This window comes from Calypte anna, unplaced genomic scaffold (genome assembly GCF_003957555.1).
Source record: "Calypte anna isolate BGI_N300 unplaced genomic scaffold, bCalAnn1_v1.p scaffold_234_arrow_ctg1, whole genome shotgun sequence".
NCBI lineage: Eukaryota > Metazoa > Chordata > Aves > Apodiformes > Trochilidae > Calypte > Calypte anna.
In genome coordinates, this window is record NW_022045498.1 from 24333 (window position 1) to 44937 (window position 20605).

General features: G+C 56.9%; 1 protein-coding gene across 1 annotated transcript; it reads left to right on the forward strand.

The window, feature by feature from the left end:
- The first annotated feature begins 6 nt into the window (after positions 1 to 6).
- On the forward strand, positions 7 to 20425 carry PPP1R37 (protein phosphatase 1 regulatory subunit 37). Its single transcript, XM_030468702.1, is given in 13 exon segments — positions 7 to 687; positions 5473 to 5570; positions 5847 to 5892; positions 8480 to 8580; positions 11918 to 12037; positions 14344 to 14494; positions 14884 to 15039; positions 15808 to 15920; positions 16055 to 16196; positions 18401 to 18567; positions 19022 to 19637; positions 19640 to 19741; positions 20327 to 20425. Coding segments are annotated over 13 exon segments (2088 nt in total). The 5' UTR covers positions 7 to 494; the 3' UTR covers positions 20410 to 20425.
- Positions 20426 to 20605: the final 180 nt, after the last annotated feature.

Sequence of the window (20605 nt, forward strand, 5' to 3'; positions counted from 1 at the left end):
TCCCTCTTCCCGCTCGGCGCCGCCGTTTCCTTTTCCTCTTCCTCTTCCTCCTCCTCTTCCTCCCGCCGTGGCGAAAGTGCGGCCGCAGGCTCCGCGCTGCCTCCCGCTTCCCTCTCCGGAACGATTCACTACCGCAGATTCGTCACCGCCACCCCCCCCCTCTCCAATCCCCCCACAACTCCGCGCTTCTCCCGGGACCGGAGCGGGACCGAACGCCTTGATCCCCGTCCTTAATTTCTTCTTTTCCTTTCTTTTACCTTCCCCGCTTCCCTTCCCTCCCTCCCTTTCCCCGCCGCCGCCGTGGCGAAAGTGCTGCGGGAGCGCTGCTCCGCGGTGGTTCCGCTCCGGTGCGCGGCGGCCGCTTCCCCCCCCCCCCCCTTCTTCCCTTTCCCCCCTCACTTCCCGGTGCTTCCCGGTCCTCCCGATGCTTCCCCGCCGGGTAACGGCCCCCGAGCGCCGGGCGATGCCCCCGGGGAGGCGGTGAGAGCTCCGGGATGGAGGCCCCGGGCTCGGGCTGCGGCCTGGAGGCCGCTCCCCCCGAAGCTCCGAACGGGAGCCCCGGATCCTCTGAAACCTCCCGGGGAACCGAGGACGGGAGGTTGAGACCCGGTGCCAAGCGGGTGACCTTCCCTTCCGATGAAGATATCGTCTCCGGGGCGGTGGAGCCCAAGGACCCCTGGAGACACGGTAACGGGAATGGGGGGGGGGGACACCCCAAAACCGTGGTCCCGGTGAAGCCCCGGTACCGGGGGGGATCCACACGGTACCGGTTCGGCTGAAGGAGCCCCCCCGGTGGGTTCTGAACCCCCCCCACACCGAGGGAACGATCCAGAGCTCTGCCCCCCCCCCCCCCATGAGGTACCGGTGGGTTCGGTATCGGTTCGGGTGAGGGAGCCCCCCCGGTGGGTTCTGAACTCCCATGCCGAAGTACCGGGGGATTCGGTACCGGTTCGGCTGAGGGAACCCCCCCGGTGGGTTCTGAACCCCCCCACACCGAGGGAACGATCCCAGAGCTCTGCCCCCCCCCCCCCCCCCCATGAGGTACCGGTGGGTTCGGTATCGGTTCGGCTGAGGGAGCCCCCCCGATGGGTTCTGAACTCCCCCCCCCTCCATGAGGTACCGGGGGGGTTCGGTACCGGTTCTGTTCTCCGGGACCCAAGGACCCCTGGAGACACGGTAACGGGAATGGGGGGGGGGACACCCCAAAACCGTGGTCCCGGTGAAGCCCCGGTACCGGGGGGGATCCACGCGGTACCGGTTCGGCTGAAGGAGCCCCCCCGGTGGGTTCTGAACCCCCCCCACACCGAGGGAACGATCCCAGAGCTCTGCCCCCCCCCACCCATGAGGTACCGGGGGGTTCGGTACCGGTTCGGCTGAGGGAGCCCCCCCGGTGGGTTCTGAACCCCCCAACCCAAGGAGGGCCCCGAGGGAACGACCCCGGAGCTGCCACCCCCCCCCCCCATGAGGTACCGGGGGGTTCGATACTGGTTCTGTTCTCCGGGGCCCAAGGACCCCTGGAGACACGGTAACGGGAATGGGGGGGGGGGCACACCCCAAAACCGTGGTCCCGGTGAAGCCCCGGTACCGGCGGGGATCCACCTGGTACCGGTTCGGCTGAGGGAGCCCTCCCGGTGGGTTCTGAACCCCACACACCGAGGGAACGATCCCGGAGCTCCACCCCCACCCCCCCATGAGGTACCGGTGGGTTCGGTATCGGTTCGGCTGAGGGAGCCCCCCCGATGGGTTCTGAACTCCCCCCCCCCCTCCATGAGGTACCGGGGGGGTTCGGTACCGGTTCTGTTCTCCGGGACCCAAGGACCCCTGGAGACACGGTAACGGGAATGGGGGGGGGGGACACCCCAAAACCGTGGTCCCGGTGAAGCCCCGGTACCGGGGGGGATCCACACGGTACCGGTTTGGCTGAAGGAGCCCGGTTCTGAACTCCCACCCCGAGGTACCGGGGGGTTCAGTACCGGTTCGGGTGAGGGAGCCCTCCCGGTGGGTTCTGAACTCCCATGCCGAAGTACCGGGGGGGTTCGGTACCGGTTCGGCTGAGGGAACCCCCCCCGGTGGCCTCAGAACCCCCACCCCAAGGAGGGCCCCGAGGGAACAATACCAGAGCTGCCCCCCCCCCCATGAGGTACCGGGTGGTTCGGTACTGGTTCCGGTTGGGCCCACTCCCAGCCCCCCCTCCCCCGGTACCGTGGAGGAGCCCCCGGGATCCTGGGAAACAGCCCCAAAACAGCAGGAATGGTGCCAGTATCCCTGGTTCCGATGGGTTTGGAGCCGGTACCGGAGGGAGCCCGAACCACCGGGGGCTCCACTTGAGTCCTCTCTGCTGGGCTGGTACCAGGCTGGTACCGGGGTGGTACCGAAGTGGCACCAGGCTGGTACTGGGGTGATACTGGGCTGGTACCAGAGTGGTACCGGGGTGGTACCAGGGCGGCACCGGGATGGTATCGGGCTGGTACTGGGATCGTACCGAACTGGTACTGGGGTGGTACCGGGTCGGTACCGGGGATCCCGGCAGCTCTCAGGACATTTTGGTCCCGGGAAGGGTTCCGTTTGCTGCCAAACAAACCTCTGTGTCTCCCCCCACCCGAACCGGTACCAGAACCCACGGTACCACCCCCTCCCCCCTCCCTTTTTGGCCCCCGCGGGGTTTTTTTCTTTTTTCCCATGTCCGAGCCCCAAAATCCGGGATTTTTCCCCAGAACCCCCGGGATGCTGAGACCGATCCCGATTCCACCTCGTGGCCCGGTTCGGTTCTGGGCTTCTGGGTCGGGTCATTTCCTCCTCTCCTGCTCCAGGGAGGGGTTGGGAAGCACCAAATCCCCCCCCTCATTCCCAGGGGGATCCCGGGAGGAGCCGATTCCCAATCCCACTTTTCCCGAGGTTCTGGAACCGTTTGGATCCTCTGGGATTGGTGGATTTGGGGTTTTCCCCCTCTAAATTCCACCCCCTGGCAGGAAAGAACTGGGTCAGGAACCGGGTGGAACGGAACCGGAGAGTGGTGCTGAACGGGGCGGCATCAAAATGGCGGCTGTGGTGTCCAAAATGGCGGCTGTGGTGTCCCCCAGGGATCAGTGCTGGGCCCAGTGCTGTTCAGTGTCTTTAGTGATGATTTAGATGAGGGGATTGAGTCCATAATTAATTAATTAGCAGATGAGCCCAAGCTGGGGGGAGTGTGGGTCAGCTGGAAGGCAGGAGGGCTCTGCAGAGGGACCTGGACAGACTGGAGAGTTGGGCTGATCCCAAGGGGATGAGGTTCAACACAACAACCCCATGGGGAGCTCCAGGCTGGGCACAGAGTGGCAGAAAGGGACCTGGGAGTCTGGATTGCCAGGAAGGTGACCATGAGCCAGCAGTGTGCCCAGGTGGCCAAGAAGGCCAATGGCATCCTGGGCTGGCTCAGGAACAGCGTGGCCAGCAGGTCCAGGGAAGGGATTCTGCCCCTGTGCTCAGCTCTGGGGAGGCCACAGCTTGAGTCCTGTGTCCAGTTCTGGGCCCCTCAGCTCAGGAAGGAGATGGAGGTGCTGGAGCAGGTCCAGAGAAGAGCAAGGAGGCTGTGAAGGGATCCAGCAGAATTCCTGTGAGGAAGGGCTGAGGGAGCTGGGGGTGTTGAGGCTGGAGAAGAGGAGGCTCAGGGGAGACCTCATCACTCTCTGCAACTCCCTGAATCCTGGTTGGAGAGTTGGGATGATCCCAACGGGATGAGGTTCAACACAACAACCCCATGGGGAGCTCCAGAGTGGCAGAAAGGGACCTGGAAGGTGACCATGAGCCAGCAGTGTGGCCAAGAATCCCAAGGGCATCCTGGGCTGGTGGCCAAGAGGTCCAGGGAGGGGATTCTGCCCCTGGTGAGGCCACAGCTTGAGTCCTGTGTCCAGTTCTGGGCCCCACGAGTGGGTTCTGCCTCCCCCTTGCTCCCTATTTCCCCCAGATTTTCCCATTTTTTTTGGAACTATTTCCCTTTATTTGGAAAACCTCTTTTTTTTTTTTTAGGAAAAATTCCCTTTTTTTGGCAGAAAAACCTTAAAATTCCTCATTTTTCACCAACCCAACCCCCCCCACACCTTGAATATTTAGAAATATTCCTCTTTTTTCCCCTTTTTTTCCACCTTTTCCACCCCAAATCCTGGGATTTCCACCCTGAGCCCCATTCCCTTCACTGCCCTCAGCTCAGGTTCCCTCCCTGGAACCTCATTAATCAGCATTAATTAGGATTTTAATTATTCATCCTGGATCCAGCTCGGGTTTCATTCCAAGGTTTTTTTTTTCCCTCTTTTCCTTCTCAGTATCCAACAAATCCCATAAATCCTCATCCTTTTTTAGGGTTTTTTCCCCAGATTTAATCCCCAAAAAGAGGGTTTGGGAGCTCTCTGGGGGGGACTTCACCTTTTTTAGGGTTTTTTCCCCAGATTTAATCCCCAAAAAGAGGGTTTTTTGGCTCTCTGGGGGGGATTTCACCTCTTTTGAGGTTTTTTCCCCCAAGTTTAATCCCAAAAAAGAAGATTTTGGAGCTTTCTGGGGGTGATTTCACCTCTTTTAGGGCTTTTTTCCCCAAATTAATCCCCAAAAAGAGGATTTTGGAGCTCCAGAGCCTCTCAAAAAACCCCAAACAGGGAAAATATGAAAAGAATTCTGTTTTATTTTGGGGGTTTTGGGGTTTTTGGGGGTTTTTTTGGGGTTTTTTTTTTGTTGTTTTGAAGGTTTTTTGGGGGTTTTTGGGTTTTTTCTTGGTTTTTTGGGGGTTTTTTTGGGTTTTTTGGTTTTTTTGGAAGGTTTTGGGGGGGTTTTTTGGGTTTTTTTTTTGCTTTTGGGGTTTTTTTTTGGGGGGTTTTTTTTCAGCAGTTTTTGGGTTTTCTTGAGCTCTGGGGATTTCATCACCCTCAGGGGTGAGGTTTTCCCAGGTGAAATTCCTGGGAATGGTTCTGGTGGATCCCAGAGGATTCCAGGAGAGGAGGTGGCCGTGGGCTAATGAGCTCCCAGCTCTAATTAGCTCCCAGCTTTAATTAGCTCCCAGCTCTAATGAGCTCCCCTTGGCACGTGGAGCCATATTCCCATTATCCACACCTTATTCCCAGCTCCTGATTCCCTCAATCCCAACCTCTGGAATCTGTTTAGGGGAAAAAACCTGGATTTAGAGGGTTGGGAATTGCCAGCAGGAAATTGGGAAACCATCCAAGGGGAAAAAAAACCTTAAAAAATTAATTATAATAATTAAAAAAAGGGATTTGGCAGAAATCTTGGGAGAAAGGGGGAGGAATGTTGGGATTTGTTATCCCAGAATTCCCAAAAAAAAAGCTTTTTTCACCTGGGTTGGGTTTTCCCTTCATCCCATTGCATCCAAAGCCCTTTTAATCCCTGGAATCCCCTCCCAGGGTGGGAATTTTAAGGAAAAAGGAGGAGAATTCCAGAATTCCACAGAATTCCAGGCACATTCCTGACTTCCATCCTTCCCTTTTCCAGCCCAGAACGTGACCACTGAGGAAATCCTGACAGCCTACAAGCAAGCCTGCCAGAAACTCAACTGCAAGCAGATTCCCAAAGTCCTGAAGCAGATCCAGGTAAATCCAGGACACTGGGATTGGCCTGGAAAATCCCTGGAGTGGGATTGAAGCTGGGAATCCATGGAAGGAACTCCAGGAGGGAAGAAAAATCCCATTTTTTAGTCCCCCAAAAGCTCTTCCCTGGGCTCCCACTCAGGCTCAGAGGTCTCAGCTCCTCATCCAGGATTTATCCCATTTATCCCTCGTTATTCCAGCATGGAAATTCCCCTTTCTGAGCACAAAATCCCCCAAAATCCCCCCAAAATCCCACTTTTTTTTGTTTCCCTCCTGCAGGAATTTAAGGATCTGGCTCCCAGGATAGACTGCTTGGACCTCAAAGGTGAGCTCCTTCCCCATCCTTGGGGATCTGATTTCTCAGCAAGGAGAATTCCAGGGAATTCTCTGCCTTTTCTGGAGCAATCCCAGGAAAAGGAAGGAAGGAGAAAATCACCTTTAATTCCCTGCACAAGCCAAGATTCCACAGTGGGGTCTCCAAGGAACGTTTTGCCTTTCCCAGAGTTTCCATCTCCACATCCCTTCCCCAAAATTCCCTTTTCCTGGCAGAATCCCCCCCAGAATTCCCAGGAGCAGCTCCCTGAGGACCTGGGAAGGAATTTTTTTGTGGCTCAGGGAAAAAAAAAGGAAGGAAATCAAGAAGTTAAATCCCAAAGTCTTAGGGAAAGGTTTTCCAGGTGGATTGGGAATAATGGGATTCACCCAAGGGGCAAAAGGGGAACCTGGGATGGCTCCAACCTCATTCCCAATGGATTGGAGCAGCTGCCAGGAGGATTGGGAAGCAGCTCCAGGGGGGAAAGGGAAATCCCCCCCCTTTTCCAGGGAGGTTTTGGGTGCCAGGAGCCCCAAAATTGAGGGGAATTTCCACAGGATTGAGGGGAATTTCCACATCCTCCCAGGGATTGGGAGGATCCTTCCCAAGTTATCCTTGGGGATCCCTCTCCCTGTGAGTCCAGGGGCACTTTTGGGGTCTCCCTTGTTTTGGGGAGGCAAAAATCAGGGAGAATCCCCAGGATTGGGCTTTTGGGTTCATTTCCAGGTGGTTTTCTTTGTCTCCAGAGGGGTCAGGAAATCATTTCCTCACATCCTTCCCAAGTTATCCTTGGGGATCCCTCTCCCTGTGAGTCCAGGAGACGTTTTGGGGTCTCCCTGCTTTTGGGTCTCCTTCCCAGGAGGCAAAAATCAGGGAGAATCCCCAGGATTGGGCTTTTGGGTTCATTTCCAGGTGGTTTTTTTGTGTCCAAAGGGGTCAGGAAATCATTTCCTCACATCCTTCCCAAGTTATCCTTGGGGATCCCTCTCCCTATGAGCCCAGGAGACGTTTTTGGGGTCTCCCTCCTTTTGGGGAGGCAAAAGTCAGGGAGAATCCCCAAGATTGGGCTTTTGGGTTCATTTCCAGGTGTTCTTTGTGTCCAAAAGGGTCAGGAAATCATTTCCTCACATCCTTCCCAAGTTATCCTTGGGGATCCCTCTCCCTGTGAGCCCAGGGGCACTTTTGGGGTCTCCCTGCTTTTGGGTCTCCTTCCCAGGAGGCAAAAATCAGGGAGAATCCCCAGGATTGGGCTTTTGGGTTCATTTCCAGGTGGTTTTTTTGTGTCCAAAAGGGTCAGGAAATCATTTCCTCACATCCTTCCCAAGTTATCCTTGGGGATCCCTCTCCCTGTGAGTCCAGGAGACGTTTTGGGGTCTCCCTGCTTTTGGGTCTCTTTCCCAGGAGGCAAAAATCAGGGAGAATCCCCAGGATTTGGCTTTTGGGTTCATTTCCAGGTGGTTCCAGAGGGAACAGGAAATCATTTCCTCACATCCTTCCCAAGTTACCCTTGTGGATCCCTCTCCCTATGAGCCCAGGAGACGTTTTGGGGGTCTCCCTGCTTTTGGGGAGGCAAAAATCAGGGAGAATCCCCAAGATTGGGCTTTTGGGTTCATTTCCAGGTGTTCTTTGTGTCCAAAAGGGTCAGGAAATCATTTCCTCACATCCTTCCCAAGTTATCCTTGGGGATCCCTCTCCCTGTGAGTCCAGGAGATGTTTTTGGGGTCTCCCTCCTTTTGGGGAGGCAAAAATCAGGGAGAATCCCCAGGATTGGGCTTTTGGGTTCCCTTCCAGGTGGGTTTTTTGTGTCCAAAAGGGTCAGGAAATCATTTCCTCACATCCTTCCCAAGTTATCCTTGGGGATCCCTCTCCCTGTGAGTCCAGGAGACGTTTTTGGGGTCTCCCTGCTTTTGGGGAGGCAAAAATCAGGGAGAATCCCCAGGATTTGGCTTTTGGGTTCATTTCCAGGTGGCTCCAGAGGGATCAGGAAATCATTTCCTCACATCCTTCCCAAGTTATCCTTGGGGATCCCTCTCCCAGTGAGTCCAGGGGCACTTTTGGGGTCTCCCTGCTTTTGAGTCTCCTTCCCAGGAGGAAAAAATCAGGGAGAATCCCCAGGATTGGGCTTTTGGGTTCATTTCCAGGTGGTTTTTTTGTGTCCAAAGGGGTCAGGAAATCATTTCCTCACATCCTTCCCAAGTTATCCTTGGGGATCCCTCTCCCTGTGAGTCCAGGGGCACTTTTGGGGTCTCCCTGCTTTTGGGTCTCCTTCCCAGGAGGCAAAAATCAGGGAAAATCCCCAGGATTTGGCTTTTGGGTTCATTTCCAGGTGGTTCCAGAGGGAACAGGAAATCATTTCCTCACATCCTTCCCAAGTTATCCTTGGGGATCCCTCTCCCAGTGAGTCCAGGAGATGTTTTTGGGGTCTCCCTCATTTTGGGGAGGCAAAAATCAGGGAAAATCCCCAGGATTGGGCTTTTGGGTTCATTTCCAGGTGGTTCCAGAGGGATCAGGAAATGATTTCTTTACATCCTCAGTGTTCTTGGCTGCCTCTGGAATTTTCCAGGCCCCAAATTCACCTCTTCCTGCTCTTTTTTTCCAGGGGAGAAGTTGGATTACAAAGCCTGTGAAGCCCTGGAAGAAATTTTCAAACGTGTCCAGTTTAAAATTGTGGATTTGGAGCAAACAAACTTGGATGAAGATGTAAGTGCTGGGTGCTGAGGACACAACCCTGGGGAAAAAACCAACAAAAAAAAGAAGGAAATCAAGAACTTAAAACCCAAAATCTTAGGGAAAGGTTTTCCAGGTGGGTTGGGAATAATGGGATTTATCCACAGGTGCAGAAGGAGTCCCTGGGATGGGTCCAGAGAGGCTCCAAACCTCATTCCCCATGGATTGGGGCTTGGCTGGACTTGTTCCCTCCTTGCCCAGGCTCTGATTTTGGGTTTCCTGAGGCAGCTTTGCTGCTCCCAAAGGAAGAGGTTGAGCCCCAGGAGCTCTGAGGTGGTTTAAAAACGTGTTTTAGGATATTTTTGAAAAGCTGAAAGGGTCTGGGCAGCTCTGAAGGGCTGAGGGAGAAGCTCCAAGCTCCTTTCTGCACTTCCCAACCCATCCCAGGTTGTTTTTTTTCCTGCCAGTGGGGAAAATAGAGGTTAAAAATGAAGGAAGTGGTTAAAAACCACTTTAACCACCTCAACCCCCTAAATTCCCTCTGCCCAGCACCATCCCCTCCCAGTTTTTCCTCTCTCCAAGGGTTTTCCAACCTCCAGACCTCTCTTGTCTGGGTTTTTCAGAAGCTTTTTGGGGAGAAATCAAGAGTTCATGCTCCCCAAAGTCCTGATGTTCCCCAGAGGGCTCTTCTCTCCCTCCTTTGCCTTCACCCTGGTGCTTTTCCAAGCTGAAATGGAATATTTATTCCATCTCATTCCACTCTCTCCATTCCATTTCACTCTCTGAAGCTTTATTCCTGAATATTTATTCTGTGGCTCCTCAACCCCTTTCCCTCCTCTGCTTCATTTTCCCCAAAGAGCCCCAATTAGCTCATTAGGGAAATTGTTCCTCTTCTGCTGGAGGAGCTTTTGGGCCTTTCACAGCCACTTCTCTGCTCAGCCCTTTCACTCCTTACCCTGCCCTAAACCTTTTGGTTTAAACCTTTTGGTTTAAACCTTTTGGTTTAAACCTTTTTCAGTACCTTTTGGTACTGAATGGGGCTGCTTCCAGTTGGCAGCCAATCACTAGTGGTGTCCCCCTGGGATCAGTGCTGGGCCCAGTCCTGTTCAATATCTTCATTGATGACTTGGATGAGGGGATTGAGTCCATAATGAATTAATTAGCAAATGACACCAAGCTGGGGAGAAGTGTGGATCAGCTGGAAGGCAGGAGGGCTCTGCAGAGGGACCTGGAGAGTTGGGCTGATCCCAAGGGGATGAGGTTCAACACAACAACCCCAAAACTGCCCAGCAGAAAAGGCAAAGCGTTTGACACCATTTCCCTCAGGATTCTCCTGGAAACTCTGTGGATCAGCCCATGGATCAGCCAGGAGCACTTTGGGATGGGTCAGGAACTGCTGGAAGGGGCCCAGAGAGTGGTGCTGAACGGGGCTGCCTCAAAATGGCGGCTGTGGTGTCCAAAATGGCGGCTGTGGTGTCCCCCAGGGATCAGTGCTGGGCCCAGTGCTGTTCAATGTCTTTAGTGATGATTTAGATGAGGGGATTGAGTCCATAATTAATTAATTAGCAGATGAGCCCAAGCTGGGGGGGAGTGTGGATCAGCTGGAAGGCAGGAGGGCTCTGCAGAGGGACCTGGACAGACTGGAGAGTTGGGCTGATCCCAAGGGGATGAGGTTCAACACAACAACCCCATGGGGAGCTCCAGGCTGGGCACAGAGTGGCAGAAAGGGACCTGGGAGTCTGGATTGCCAGGAAGGTGACCATGAGCCAGCAGTGTGCCCAGGTGGCCAAGAAGGCCAATGGCATCCTGGGCTGGCTCAGGAACAGCGTGGCCAGCAGGTCCAGGGAAGGGATTCTGCCCCTGTGCTCAGCTCTGGGGAGGCCACAGCTTGAGTCCTGTGTCCAGTTCTGGGCCCCTCAGCTCAGGAAGGAGATGGAGGTGCTGGAGCAGGTCCAGAGAAGAGCAAGGAGGCTGTGAAGGGATCCAGCAGAATTGCTGTGAGGAAGGGCTGAGGGAGCTGGGGGTGTTGAGGCTGGAGAAGAGGAGGCTCAGGGGAGACCTCATCACTCTCTGCAACTCCCTGAAAGGAGGTTGGAGAGTTGGGATGATCCCAACGGGATGAGGTTCAACATTCCAAGTGCTGGATCCTGAATTTTGGACCACAACAACCCCATGGGGAGCTCCAGAGTGGCAGAAAGGGACCTGGAAGGTGACCATGAGCCAGCAGTGTGGCCAAGAATCCCAAGGGCATCCTGGGCTGGTGGCCAAGAGGTCCAGGGAGGGGATTCTGCCCCTGGTGAGGCCACAGCTTGAGTCCTGTGTCCAGTTCTGGGCCCCTCAGCTCAGGAAGGAGATGGAGGTCCAAAAGAGGGAACTGGTGAAGGGATCCAGCACAGATCCTGTGAGGAAGGGCTGAGGGAGCTGGGGGTGTTGAGGCTGGAGAAGAGGAGGCTCAGGGGAGACCTCATCACTCTCTACAACTCCCTGAAAGGAGGTTGGAGCCAGGGGGGGTCGGGGAGGTATCAGTGGGATAAGAGGGCTCGGACTAAAGAATTTTTTCCTAATATCCAACCTAAACCTGAAGCTCTGCCAGGGGAGGTTTAGGTTGGATATTAGGAAAGGATTCTTTGCAGAGAGGGTGATCAGACACTGGAATGCCCAGGGAAGGAGTGGATTCTCCGTGTCTGGAGATCTTTCCAAAGAGCCTGGATGTGGCACTGAGTGCCATGGGCTGGGAACCACGGGGGGAGTGGATCAAGGGTTGGACTCGATGATCTCTGAGGTCCCTTCCAACCCAGCCCATTCTGTGATTCTTTGGGCTTTGACTTTGCTTTATTTTTATTTTTTTATTTTCTTTTGGAGCCTGACAGGACCATCAGGTGGGTTCTGCAGAGCCCCAGAATCCTCTGGGAAGATTAAAAACAATCCCCACATTCTTCCCCTGTCCTCAGAGGTGTCATTCCAGTGCCAGCTCACTGCTGACACTCCCCAAGCACATGCCAGGACACCAGGAAGGTGGAAAAATCCCATTTTTGGACCCTCCTGGAGCAGCAAATCTACAGAGAGAGCCTTGGGGGGGGCAGGAAAGGGGGGACCCAGCTCTGCCGTGCCTGGGGGGAGCACTCTGGTGGGTTTTGGGGGATGCCAGCAGGGATGGGGACAAGCAGGTTTGTCACCTGAGGTGCCACTTGAGAGTGGGGGCTTTATTTCCCTAAAAAAAAATCCAGGATTTGATCTGCAGGAGCTTCCTGAGCTCTGTCCTGCGAGGAGCTCAACCCCTTGGGCAAGACTCAGCCAAATATTATTTATTTTTTCCCCACTCCTCAGGTTTTTTTTTTTAATTTTTCTCATTTTTATCTTGGTTTTCCAGGGTGCCTCAGCCTTGTTTGACATGATTGAGTATTACGAGTCAGCCACACACCTCAACATCTCCTTCAACAAGCACATTGGCACCCGGGGCTGGCAGGCAGCTGCACACATGATGAGGAAGGTTGGGTGCCCCCCCCTACCCCCTAAATCCCTTCTTTAACCCCTGGGATGAGCTCTGGGATACTGGGATGAGCTCTGGGATACTGGGATGAGCTCTGGGATACAGGGTGGGCTCTGGGATACTGGGATGGGCTCTGGGATACAGGCAGCTGCACACATGATGAGGAAGGTTGGGTGCCCCCCTACCCCCTAAATCCCTTCTTTAACCCCTGGGATGAGCTCTGGGATACTGGGATGAGCTCTGGGATACTGGGATGGGCTCTGGGATACAGGGTGGGCTCTGGGATACTGGGATGAGCTCTGGGATACAGGCAGCTGCACACATGATGAGGAAGGTTGGGTGCCCCCCTACCCCCTAAATCCCTTCTTTAACCCCTGGGATGAGCTCTGGGATACTGGGATGAGCTCTGGGATACTGGGATGGGCTCTGGGATACAGGGTGGGCTCTGGGATACTGGGATGAGCTCTGGGATACAGGGTGGGCTCTGGGATACTGGGATGGGCTCTGGGATACTGGGTGGGCTCTGGGATACTGGGATGAGCTCTGGGATAATGGATGGATTGGGATATCTGCACCCCCAGACCCTCAGGGGGAGGGAGGGAACCACTTGGTTCCCCCACAACCTCGTTAGCCCAGGAGGCAGGAAAAAACAAAGCTAAAACCCCAAATAACACCCCTCCCACCCAGCCACCCACCCCCAGGTTGCTCAACACCCCGGAGGAGAGGAAATAAATAAGCAAATCAAAAGAAATGAATCAAGAGGAGGTTGTTATTAGCAGCATGCTTGGAGCTGGGTGGTGGAGAGCAGGAGAAGGAGTGCCGGGGGGGTAATTAAGCTCCTTGTCAGCACTTGGGGTTGCTCAGCCAGCCCAGCCCTGGGGAGGCAGCAGCTCCTCCTCCCCCCACTCGGGGTGTGGTGCACAAACCACCCCCCTGTCCCCTGTCACCTCCTCATTTGTCATTTCCTTGGGGTTGTTGGGTTCCTCCTCAACACCAAGAACCTGCCCGGAGCCTCCCTGGGGATGCTCAAACCTCAACCCCCCCCTCCCAAAACGAAACGTCAGCAGAGGGCAATGGGTGATCCTTGGGATGGTGTTGGGAACACTCAAATCTGTCCCAGAATTCATGTTGGGAATGCTGGGGGGGGGGACAGTGCATCCTTGGGGGGCAGCAGGAGCTGAACCCCCCCCCCCCTCAATACAGAGAGAAGCCAGCGTGGGGTGATCCAAGGGGATCCTTCCCCAGTTCTTGGGGATCCTTCCCCAGTTCTTAGTGACCTCCCTGAGATCTCTGGGGGTGTCACCTGCCTTGGCTCAGGGCTTTGGGTCCCAGCTCCCCAAAAAACCTCAGGAAGTTTGGGGGGGGGGGATGGAATGGCTCAGAGGGGTGTTGGGGGGGGGGGATCTGTGCAGCAGGGATCCCAGGAGGATCCCCCAGGGATCAAGAATCTGAACAGAACCTGAGGGAGGGTCCTGAACCTTGGGGGAGGGGGGGGGAAGAACCCCAAGAGAGCTGCAGGAAAGTTGGGGGGATTTTGGGGAGGGGGTTTCTGATAATAAATAAATCATCCCTTGGTGTGGCCGTGGTGCCAGGAAAGCTGAGGGAGTCCTGGGATGTAGGAAAAAGGAGGTCACCCCCCCTTTCATCTATCCTGGAGAGGTCAGAGCTGGAAGACTGGGCTGCCCAGTTTAGGAGGGACTGGGAGCTACTGGGAGTCCAGAGGAGGGGAGGAAAGGTGGGATGGGAGCTGTGAGGAAAGTTGGGATTCTGTGTCCTGGAGGAGGCTGAGTGGAAACCTCAGTGTCCCAAGGAGGGGGTGGAAGGAGGATGGAGCCCAACTCTTCCCAGTAGCTCCCAGGGAGAGGGTGAAGGGCAATGGGCACAAACTGGGATGTAGGAAATTCCATTTAAACCTAAAAAAAAATAATTAAAAAGTTTTTATTCTGAGGGTGCCCAAGGCCCTGGCTCAGGGAGGGGTTGGAGTCCCCTCCTCTGCTTTAGTGGAGAGCTGGATTGGAGCATCTCTGGAGTTCCAGCTCTGCTATTTCTGTGTTTTTTGGGGAATTTGGGGTGTTTTCCCTGCAATTTGGTGCTTTGAGTTCATCCCTGGGCCCCTTCACCTCTGCTCCAAAACCTTTGGGAATCACCAAACCCGGGCGGGAATCCTGGGAATCAGCAGGATGGGATTGATGGGATTGATTTAACACAGAAAACACCACAGAACCTTCAAAAAAAAACCTGGAAAAGGGGGGGCTGAGGCTCAGGGGGTGATGATCCAACCCCTGCTGTGGGTTTTACCCCCCCAGACCAACTGCCTGCAGTACCTGGACGCCCGCAACACTCCCCTGCTGGACCACTCGGCGCCGTTCGTGGCCCGCGCCCTCCGGATCAGCAGCAGCCTGGTTGTCCTCCACCTGGAGAACTCCAGCATCTCCGGCCGTCCTCTCATGCTCTTGGGTGAGTTCCCCACCAGGGAAACCCCCCCAAACCCCCTCAGCCCCCCCATAGCACCCACACAACCCCCCACAGCACCCACCCAACACCGGCGGAACTGCATCCCGGTGACGCGCGGTGGGGCTGAGGCTCCTGGGGGAGGTTTGGGGGCTCCTGGGGGAGGTTTGGGGGGGATTTGGGGGGCAGGGGAGGATTTTAGGGGCTCCTGGGTGGAAGTGGGATGGGATCCATCCCAAGGAAGGGGCTGGGGGAGGGTCCCAACACTTCAGAAACTCCTCCAGCACCCGCGTTGGCCCTTGGCAGCTCTCGGCCGTGGTGCTGAGGGTCAAGGTGCCCCTTTTTACCCTTTTTACCCTTTTTTACCCTTTTTACCCTTTTTTTTTTTTTCCCAGCCACGGCTCTGAAGATGAACATGAACCTGAGGGAGCTCTACCTGGCAGACAACAAACTGAACGGGCTGCAGGACTCAGCCCAGCTCGGGAACCTCCTCAAATTCAACTGCTACATCCAGATCCTCGACCTACGGAACAACCACATCCTGGACTCAGGTGAGGATCCCCACCCCTTTTCCCTGGAATTTTCACCCAAAAACTCATCTACAGGGTGGATGGGATGCAGCAGGCTGCTTCAATTTGTCCCAAAGGTTTCAGGAACCTCTTGGAGCTCATCAGAGGGACTTTGGTCTCTCCTGGGGGGGTTGGATTTGGGGGTTCACACCTTTCACCCCCCTCTCTTTGGAATCCAAATGGGACTGGGATCCAAATGAACTTCCAGACCCAATGATTGACCCAGGGATTGCCAAACCAGCCCAGACCTGCTTGGGCATTCCCATGACATGGAGGAGGAGGAGGGTGACCCAGACAGATGTCACCTGTGTCCCTGTGGCCACCCAGATGGGTGCAAATATTCAATATTTGAGGTGCAAATATTCATTTGTCACCTTCCAGCTCAGCTGCCACATCCCTGGCAACTCAGGAACAAGGCTTAGAGGTGTCGGGTGGCTCCTTGGGGATGTCTGGAGCAAAGAGGGGGGGTCACCCTGTGCCACCTCCACCTCCCTCCCCAGGGTTTTTTCTTTAAATTCACCAAAATCTCCACTTTTGTTCTGTTTCATTTCCTACACTGCAGAAATGTCACTGCTGGGAGGAGGGTGATGCTCACTGCTGAGCTGACCTGAGCTTTGAGTCACTCCATGACTTTTAAATCAAACATTTTTAGGGATGGGGAGGGGGACACAGAGGATTTGGGGACAACAGCCTGGGGGACAACAGGGAAGGTGACAGCAGGAGCTGTGCTGACTCCAAGCTCTCTTCCAGGTCTGGCATACATCTGTGAAGGGCTGAAGGAGCAGAGGAAGGGGCTGGTGACCCTGGTGCTGTGGAACAACCAACTGACCCACACAGGGATGGCATATTTGGGAATGACCTTGGTGAGTGGATCCCTGAATCCCATCCCCTTGTTTGGGGACACCACATCCCCCCCTTTGTCCCCTCCTCTGTGTCTCCCAGAACAGAGTTCTGAATTTTTTTATTTTTTTTCCCCTTTTTTTTTGGGTCCTCTCAGCCTCACACCCAGAGCTTGGAGACCCTCAACTTGGGACACAATCCCATTGGGAATGAGGGAGTCAGGAACCTCAAAACCGGGCTGATCGGGAACCGCTCCGTCCTGCGCCTGGGGCTGGCGGCCACCAAGCTGACCTGCGAGGGTGGGTGGGGGGCAGCAGCACCCCCAGACCCTGAGAGGCACCCCCAGACCCTGAGAGGCACCCCCAGACCCTGAGAGGCACCCCCAGATCCTGACAGGCACCCCCAGATCCTGACAGGCACCCCCAGACCCTGACTGGCACCCCCGGACCCTGATAGAACTCCCCAGTGTCCACAGAGCCCCCCCCTGTGCCCTCAGACCCTGACAGGCACCCCTAGACCCTGACAGGCACCCCTAGACCCTGACAGGCACCCCCAAACCCTGACTGGCACCCCCAGACCCTGACAGGCACTCCCAGACCCTGATAGATACCCCCAGACCCTGACTGGCACCCCCAGACCCTGACTGGCACCCCCAGACCCTGACTGGCACCCCCAGATCCTGACAGGCACCCCCAGAACCTGACTGACAACCCCAGAAACTGAATGACACCCCCAGACCCTGAGAGGCACCCCCAGAACCTGACTGACACCCCCAGACCCTGACAGACACCCCCAGACCCTGATAGAACTCCCCAGTGTCCACAGAGCCCCCGCCTGTGCCCCCAAACCCTGACAGACACCCCCAGACCCTGACAGACACCCCCAGAACCTGACTGGCACCCCCAGACCCTGACTGGCACCCCCAGACCCTGACAGGCACCCCCAGACCCTGAGAGACACCCCCAGATCCTGACAGGCACCCCCAGAACCTGACTGGCACCCCCAGACCCTGACAGGCACCCCCAGACCCTTACAGGCACCCCCAGACCCTGAGAGACACCCCCAGATCCTGACAGGCACCCCCAGACCTTGATAGACACCCCCAGACCCTGACTGGCACCTCCAGTGTCCACAGACCCCCCCAGATCCTGACTGGCACCCCCAGACCCCCACAGACACCCCCAGACCCTGAGAGGCACCCCTAGACCCTGATAGACACCCCCAGACCCTGATAGAACTCCCCAGTGTCCATAGAGCCCCCCCCTGTGCCCTCAGACCCTGAGAGGCCCCCCCAGACCCTGAGAGGCACCCCCAGATCCTGACAGACACCCCCATATCCTGACTGGCACCTCCAGTGTCCACAGACGCCCCCCCCTGTGCCCCCAGACCCTGACAGGCACCCCCAGACCCTGACAGGCACCTCCAGTGTCCACAGACGCCCCCCCCTCTGCCCCCAGACCCTGATAGACACCCCCAGACCCTGACTGGCACCCCTAGACCCTCAGAGGCACCCCCAGACCCTGACAGGCACCCCCAGTGTTCACAGGCCCCCCCTGGTGCCCCCACATTCTGACAGAAACCCCCCAGTGCCCCCCAACTCCCACCCAGCATCCCCCAACTCCCACCCCACACCCCCCAGTGACCCCCAACTCCCACCCATCACCCCCCAGTAACCCCCAGTGCCCCCCAACTCCTCCCCAGCACCCCCCAGCACCCCCCAGTGCCCCACAACTCCCACCCAGTGCCCCCCAGTGCCTCCCAACTCCCACCCCACATCCCTCAGCACCCCCCAACTCCCACCCAGCATCCCCCAACTCACACCCCACACCCCCAGTGCCCCCCAACTCCCACTCAGGCATCCCCCCACTCCCCCCCATCACCCCCCAGTAACCCCCAGTGCCCCCCAACTCCTCCCCAGCACCCCCCAGCACTCCCCAGTGCCCCCAACTCCCACCCAGTGCCCCCCAGTGCCCCCCAACTCCCACCCCACATCCCCCAGCACCCCACAACTGCCACCCAACTCCCACCCAGCATCCCCCAGTCAGCCCCAGCTCCCCCGCAGCACTCCCCGGCACCCCCCAGCTCCCCCCCAGCACCCCCCAACTCCTCCCCAGCATTCCCCAATTCCCCCCCAGCACCCCCCAACTCCCCCCCAGCACCCCCCAGTGCCCCCCAACTCCCACCCAGCATCCCCCAACTCCCCCCCAGCACCCCCCAGTGCCCCCAGCACCCTCCAACTCCCCCCCAGCACCCCCCAGTGCCCCCCAACTCCCACCCAGCATCCCCCAACTCCCCCCCAGCACCCCCCAGTGCCCCCCAACTCCCCCCCAGCACCCCCCAGTGCCCCCCAACTCCCCCCCAGCATCCCCCAACTCCCCCCCAGCACCCTCCAACTCCCTCCCCACCCCCCCAACCCTTCCAAACTCACAACCACCCCCCTGGAGGAGCCTGGGGAGGGTCCCAGCAGTGTCCCCCCCCCTCCTTTTCCCCCCCTCCCTGGCAGGGGCCGTGGCCGTGGCCGAGTTTATCGCCGAGAGCCCCCGGCTGCTCCGCTTGGATCTGCGGGAAAACGAGATCAAAACGGGGGGGCTGATGGCTCTGTCCCTGGCCCTGAAGGTCAACAACTCCCTCCTGCGCCTCGACCTGGACAGGGAACCCAAAAAAGAGTCGGTGGGTGACGTTTGGGGACTTCCCTGAGCATCCCTCCTCCTGGGAATCCTTCCTGGGAATCCCAAGAAGGAGTTTGGGGCTTCCTTGAGCATCCCCCAAAGTGGGAATTCCCCCCTCATCCTGGGAATCCTTCCCAGTGAATCCCTGGGAGCCCAAGCAGGAGTCAGTGGGTGATGTTTTGGGGCTTCCCTGAGCATCCCTCCTCCTGGGAATCCTTCCTGGGAATCCCAAGAAGGAGTTTGGGGCTTCCCTGAGCATCCCCCCCCTCAGGAATCCTTCCTGGGAATCCCTGAGGGAATCCTCAGCCAGATCCTAAAGGAAAGGGCTTTACAGTTTCCCTGGAAGAGGGGTGGGAATCCAGGATTTGGAGGGGAGGGAGGAAATGGGGGATTTGGGGACATCCTCAGTGACCCCCCCCCATCCTTCCCAACCTTTGGGAATCTTTTCCCTGCAGGTGAAGAGTTTCCTGGAAACCCAGAAGGCTCTGCTGGCCGAGATCCAGAACGGCTGCAAGAGGAATTTCATCCTGGCCAAGGAAAAGGAGGAAAAGGAGCAGAAACTCCAGGAATCTGCTTCCATGGCCGAGATCTCTGGGGGGGAGGAGCTGGAAGGGGAGAATCCCGAGGGAAATCCCGGGATTGGGGGGGATGGGGACCCCGGAGGCTCCGTTATCCCCCAGGGAGGGGACACGGAGGTGACAAATTCCGAGTCGGACACTGAGGAGGAGGAGGAGGAGGAGGAGGAGGAGGAGGACACTGGGTCAGAAACTCCGGATTTGAGGGCAAATTCCCAAATCTGGGAAGAGCCCCTCCCCCCTCCCTGCTTTAAGAAGGAGCCCGGGATGCTCGGGACCCCCCCTCCTTTATCCCAACCCCCCCAGCACAGGATTTCAGTTTCCAGTCCCGGGAGGGGACACAAAGTTTTCCTGGTCACCCGAGTGGAGCCTCTGCCGGACCGAACCGAACCCCCCGGGACCTCTTCCCGACCCAACGGAGCCTTTCCCGAAGCTGCTGATGGGAAGTGGGGGGCCCGGGACCCCCCAACCCCCCCGGAGGATCCGTCCCCCCCCCCGTCCCCCCCCTTCCCAACGGCCTCAAACCAGAGTTTGTCCGGGCGCTGCCGGAGGCGACGCCGGGAGCCGAGGGGAAGGCGGGGAGCTACGGATCTGAGCACGGTGAGAGCACTCAGGATCCCAGAGCACATCCCTGGATCCCAAATCCCATCCCTGGATCCCAAATCCCATCCCTGGATCCCAAATCCCCATCCCAGGATCTCAGATCCCATCCCCTGGATCCCAGATCCCATCTATAGATCCCAAATCCCACCCCTGGGATCCCAAATCCCATTCCTGGATCTCAGACCCCATCCCTGGGATCCCAGATCCCACCCCTGAGATCCCAGATTCCATCCCCTTGATCCCAGATCCCATCCCCAGGATCCCAAATCCCGTCCCTGGATCCCAAATCCCATTCCTGGATCCCAAATTCCATCTCTGGGTCTCAAATTCCATCCCCTGAATCCCAAATCCCCATCCCTGGATTCCAAATCCCCATCCCATGGATCCCAGATCCCATCCCCAGGATCCCAGATCCCATCCATAGATCCCAAATCCCATCCTAGGATCCCAGATCCCATCCCCTGGATCCCAAACCCTGGATCCCAAATCCCAATTGGGAAATTTCCTGGAGCATCAGGAAAAGGGAAAGGAAAGGATCTGGGATTTGGGATCTGGGATCAGGGATCTGGGATCTGTTTGCAGAACTGAGCTGCTCCAAGAACGAGCAGGAGTTGGAGGAGCTGCTCCTGGAAGCCACCCAGGACACGGGGCAGGAGCTGCTGTGACCCCAGGTGAGTGGGGACATCCTGGGGACACCTTGGGGACATCCTGGGATACCCTGGGGACATCCTGGGGACACCTTGGGATACCCTGGGGACATCCTGGGGACATCTTGGGGATACCCTGGGGACATCTTGGGGACACCTTGGGATACCCTGGGGACACCTTGGGATACCCTGGGGACAGCTTGGGATACCCTGG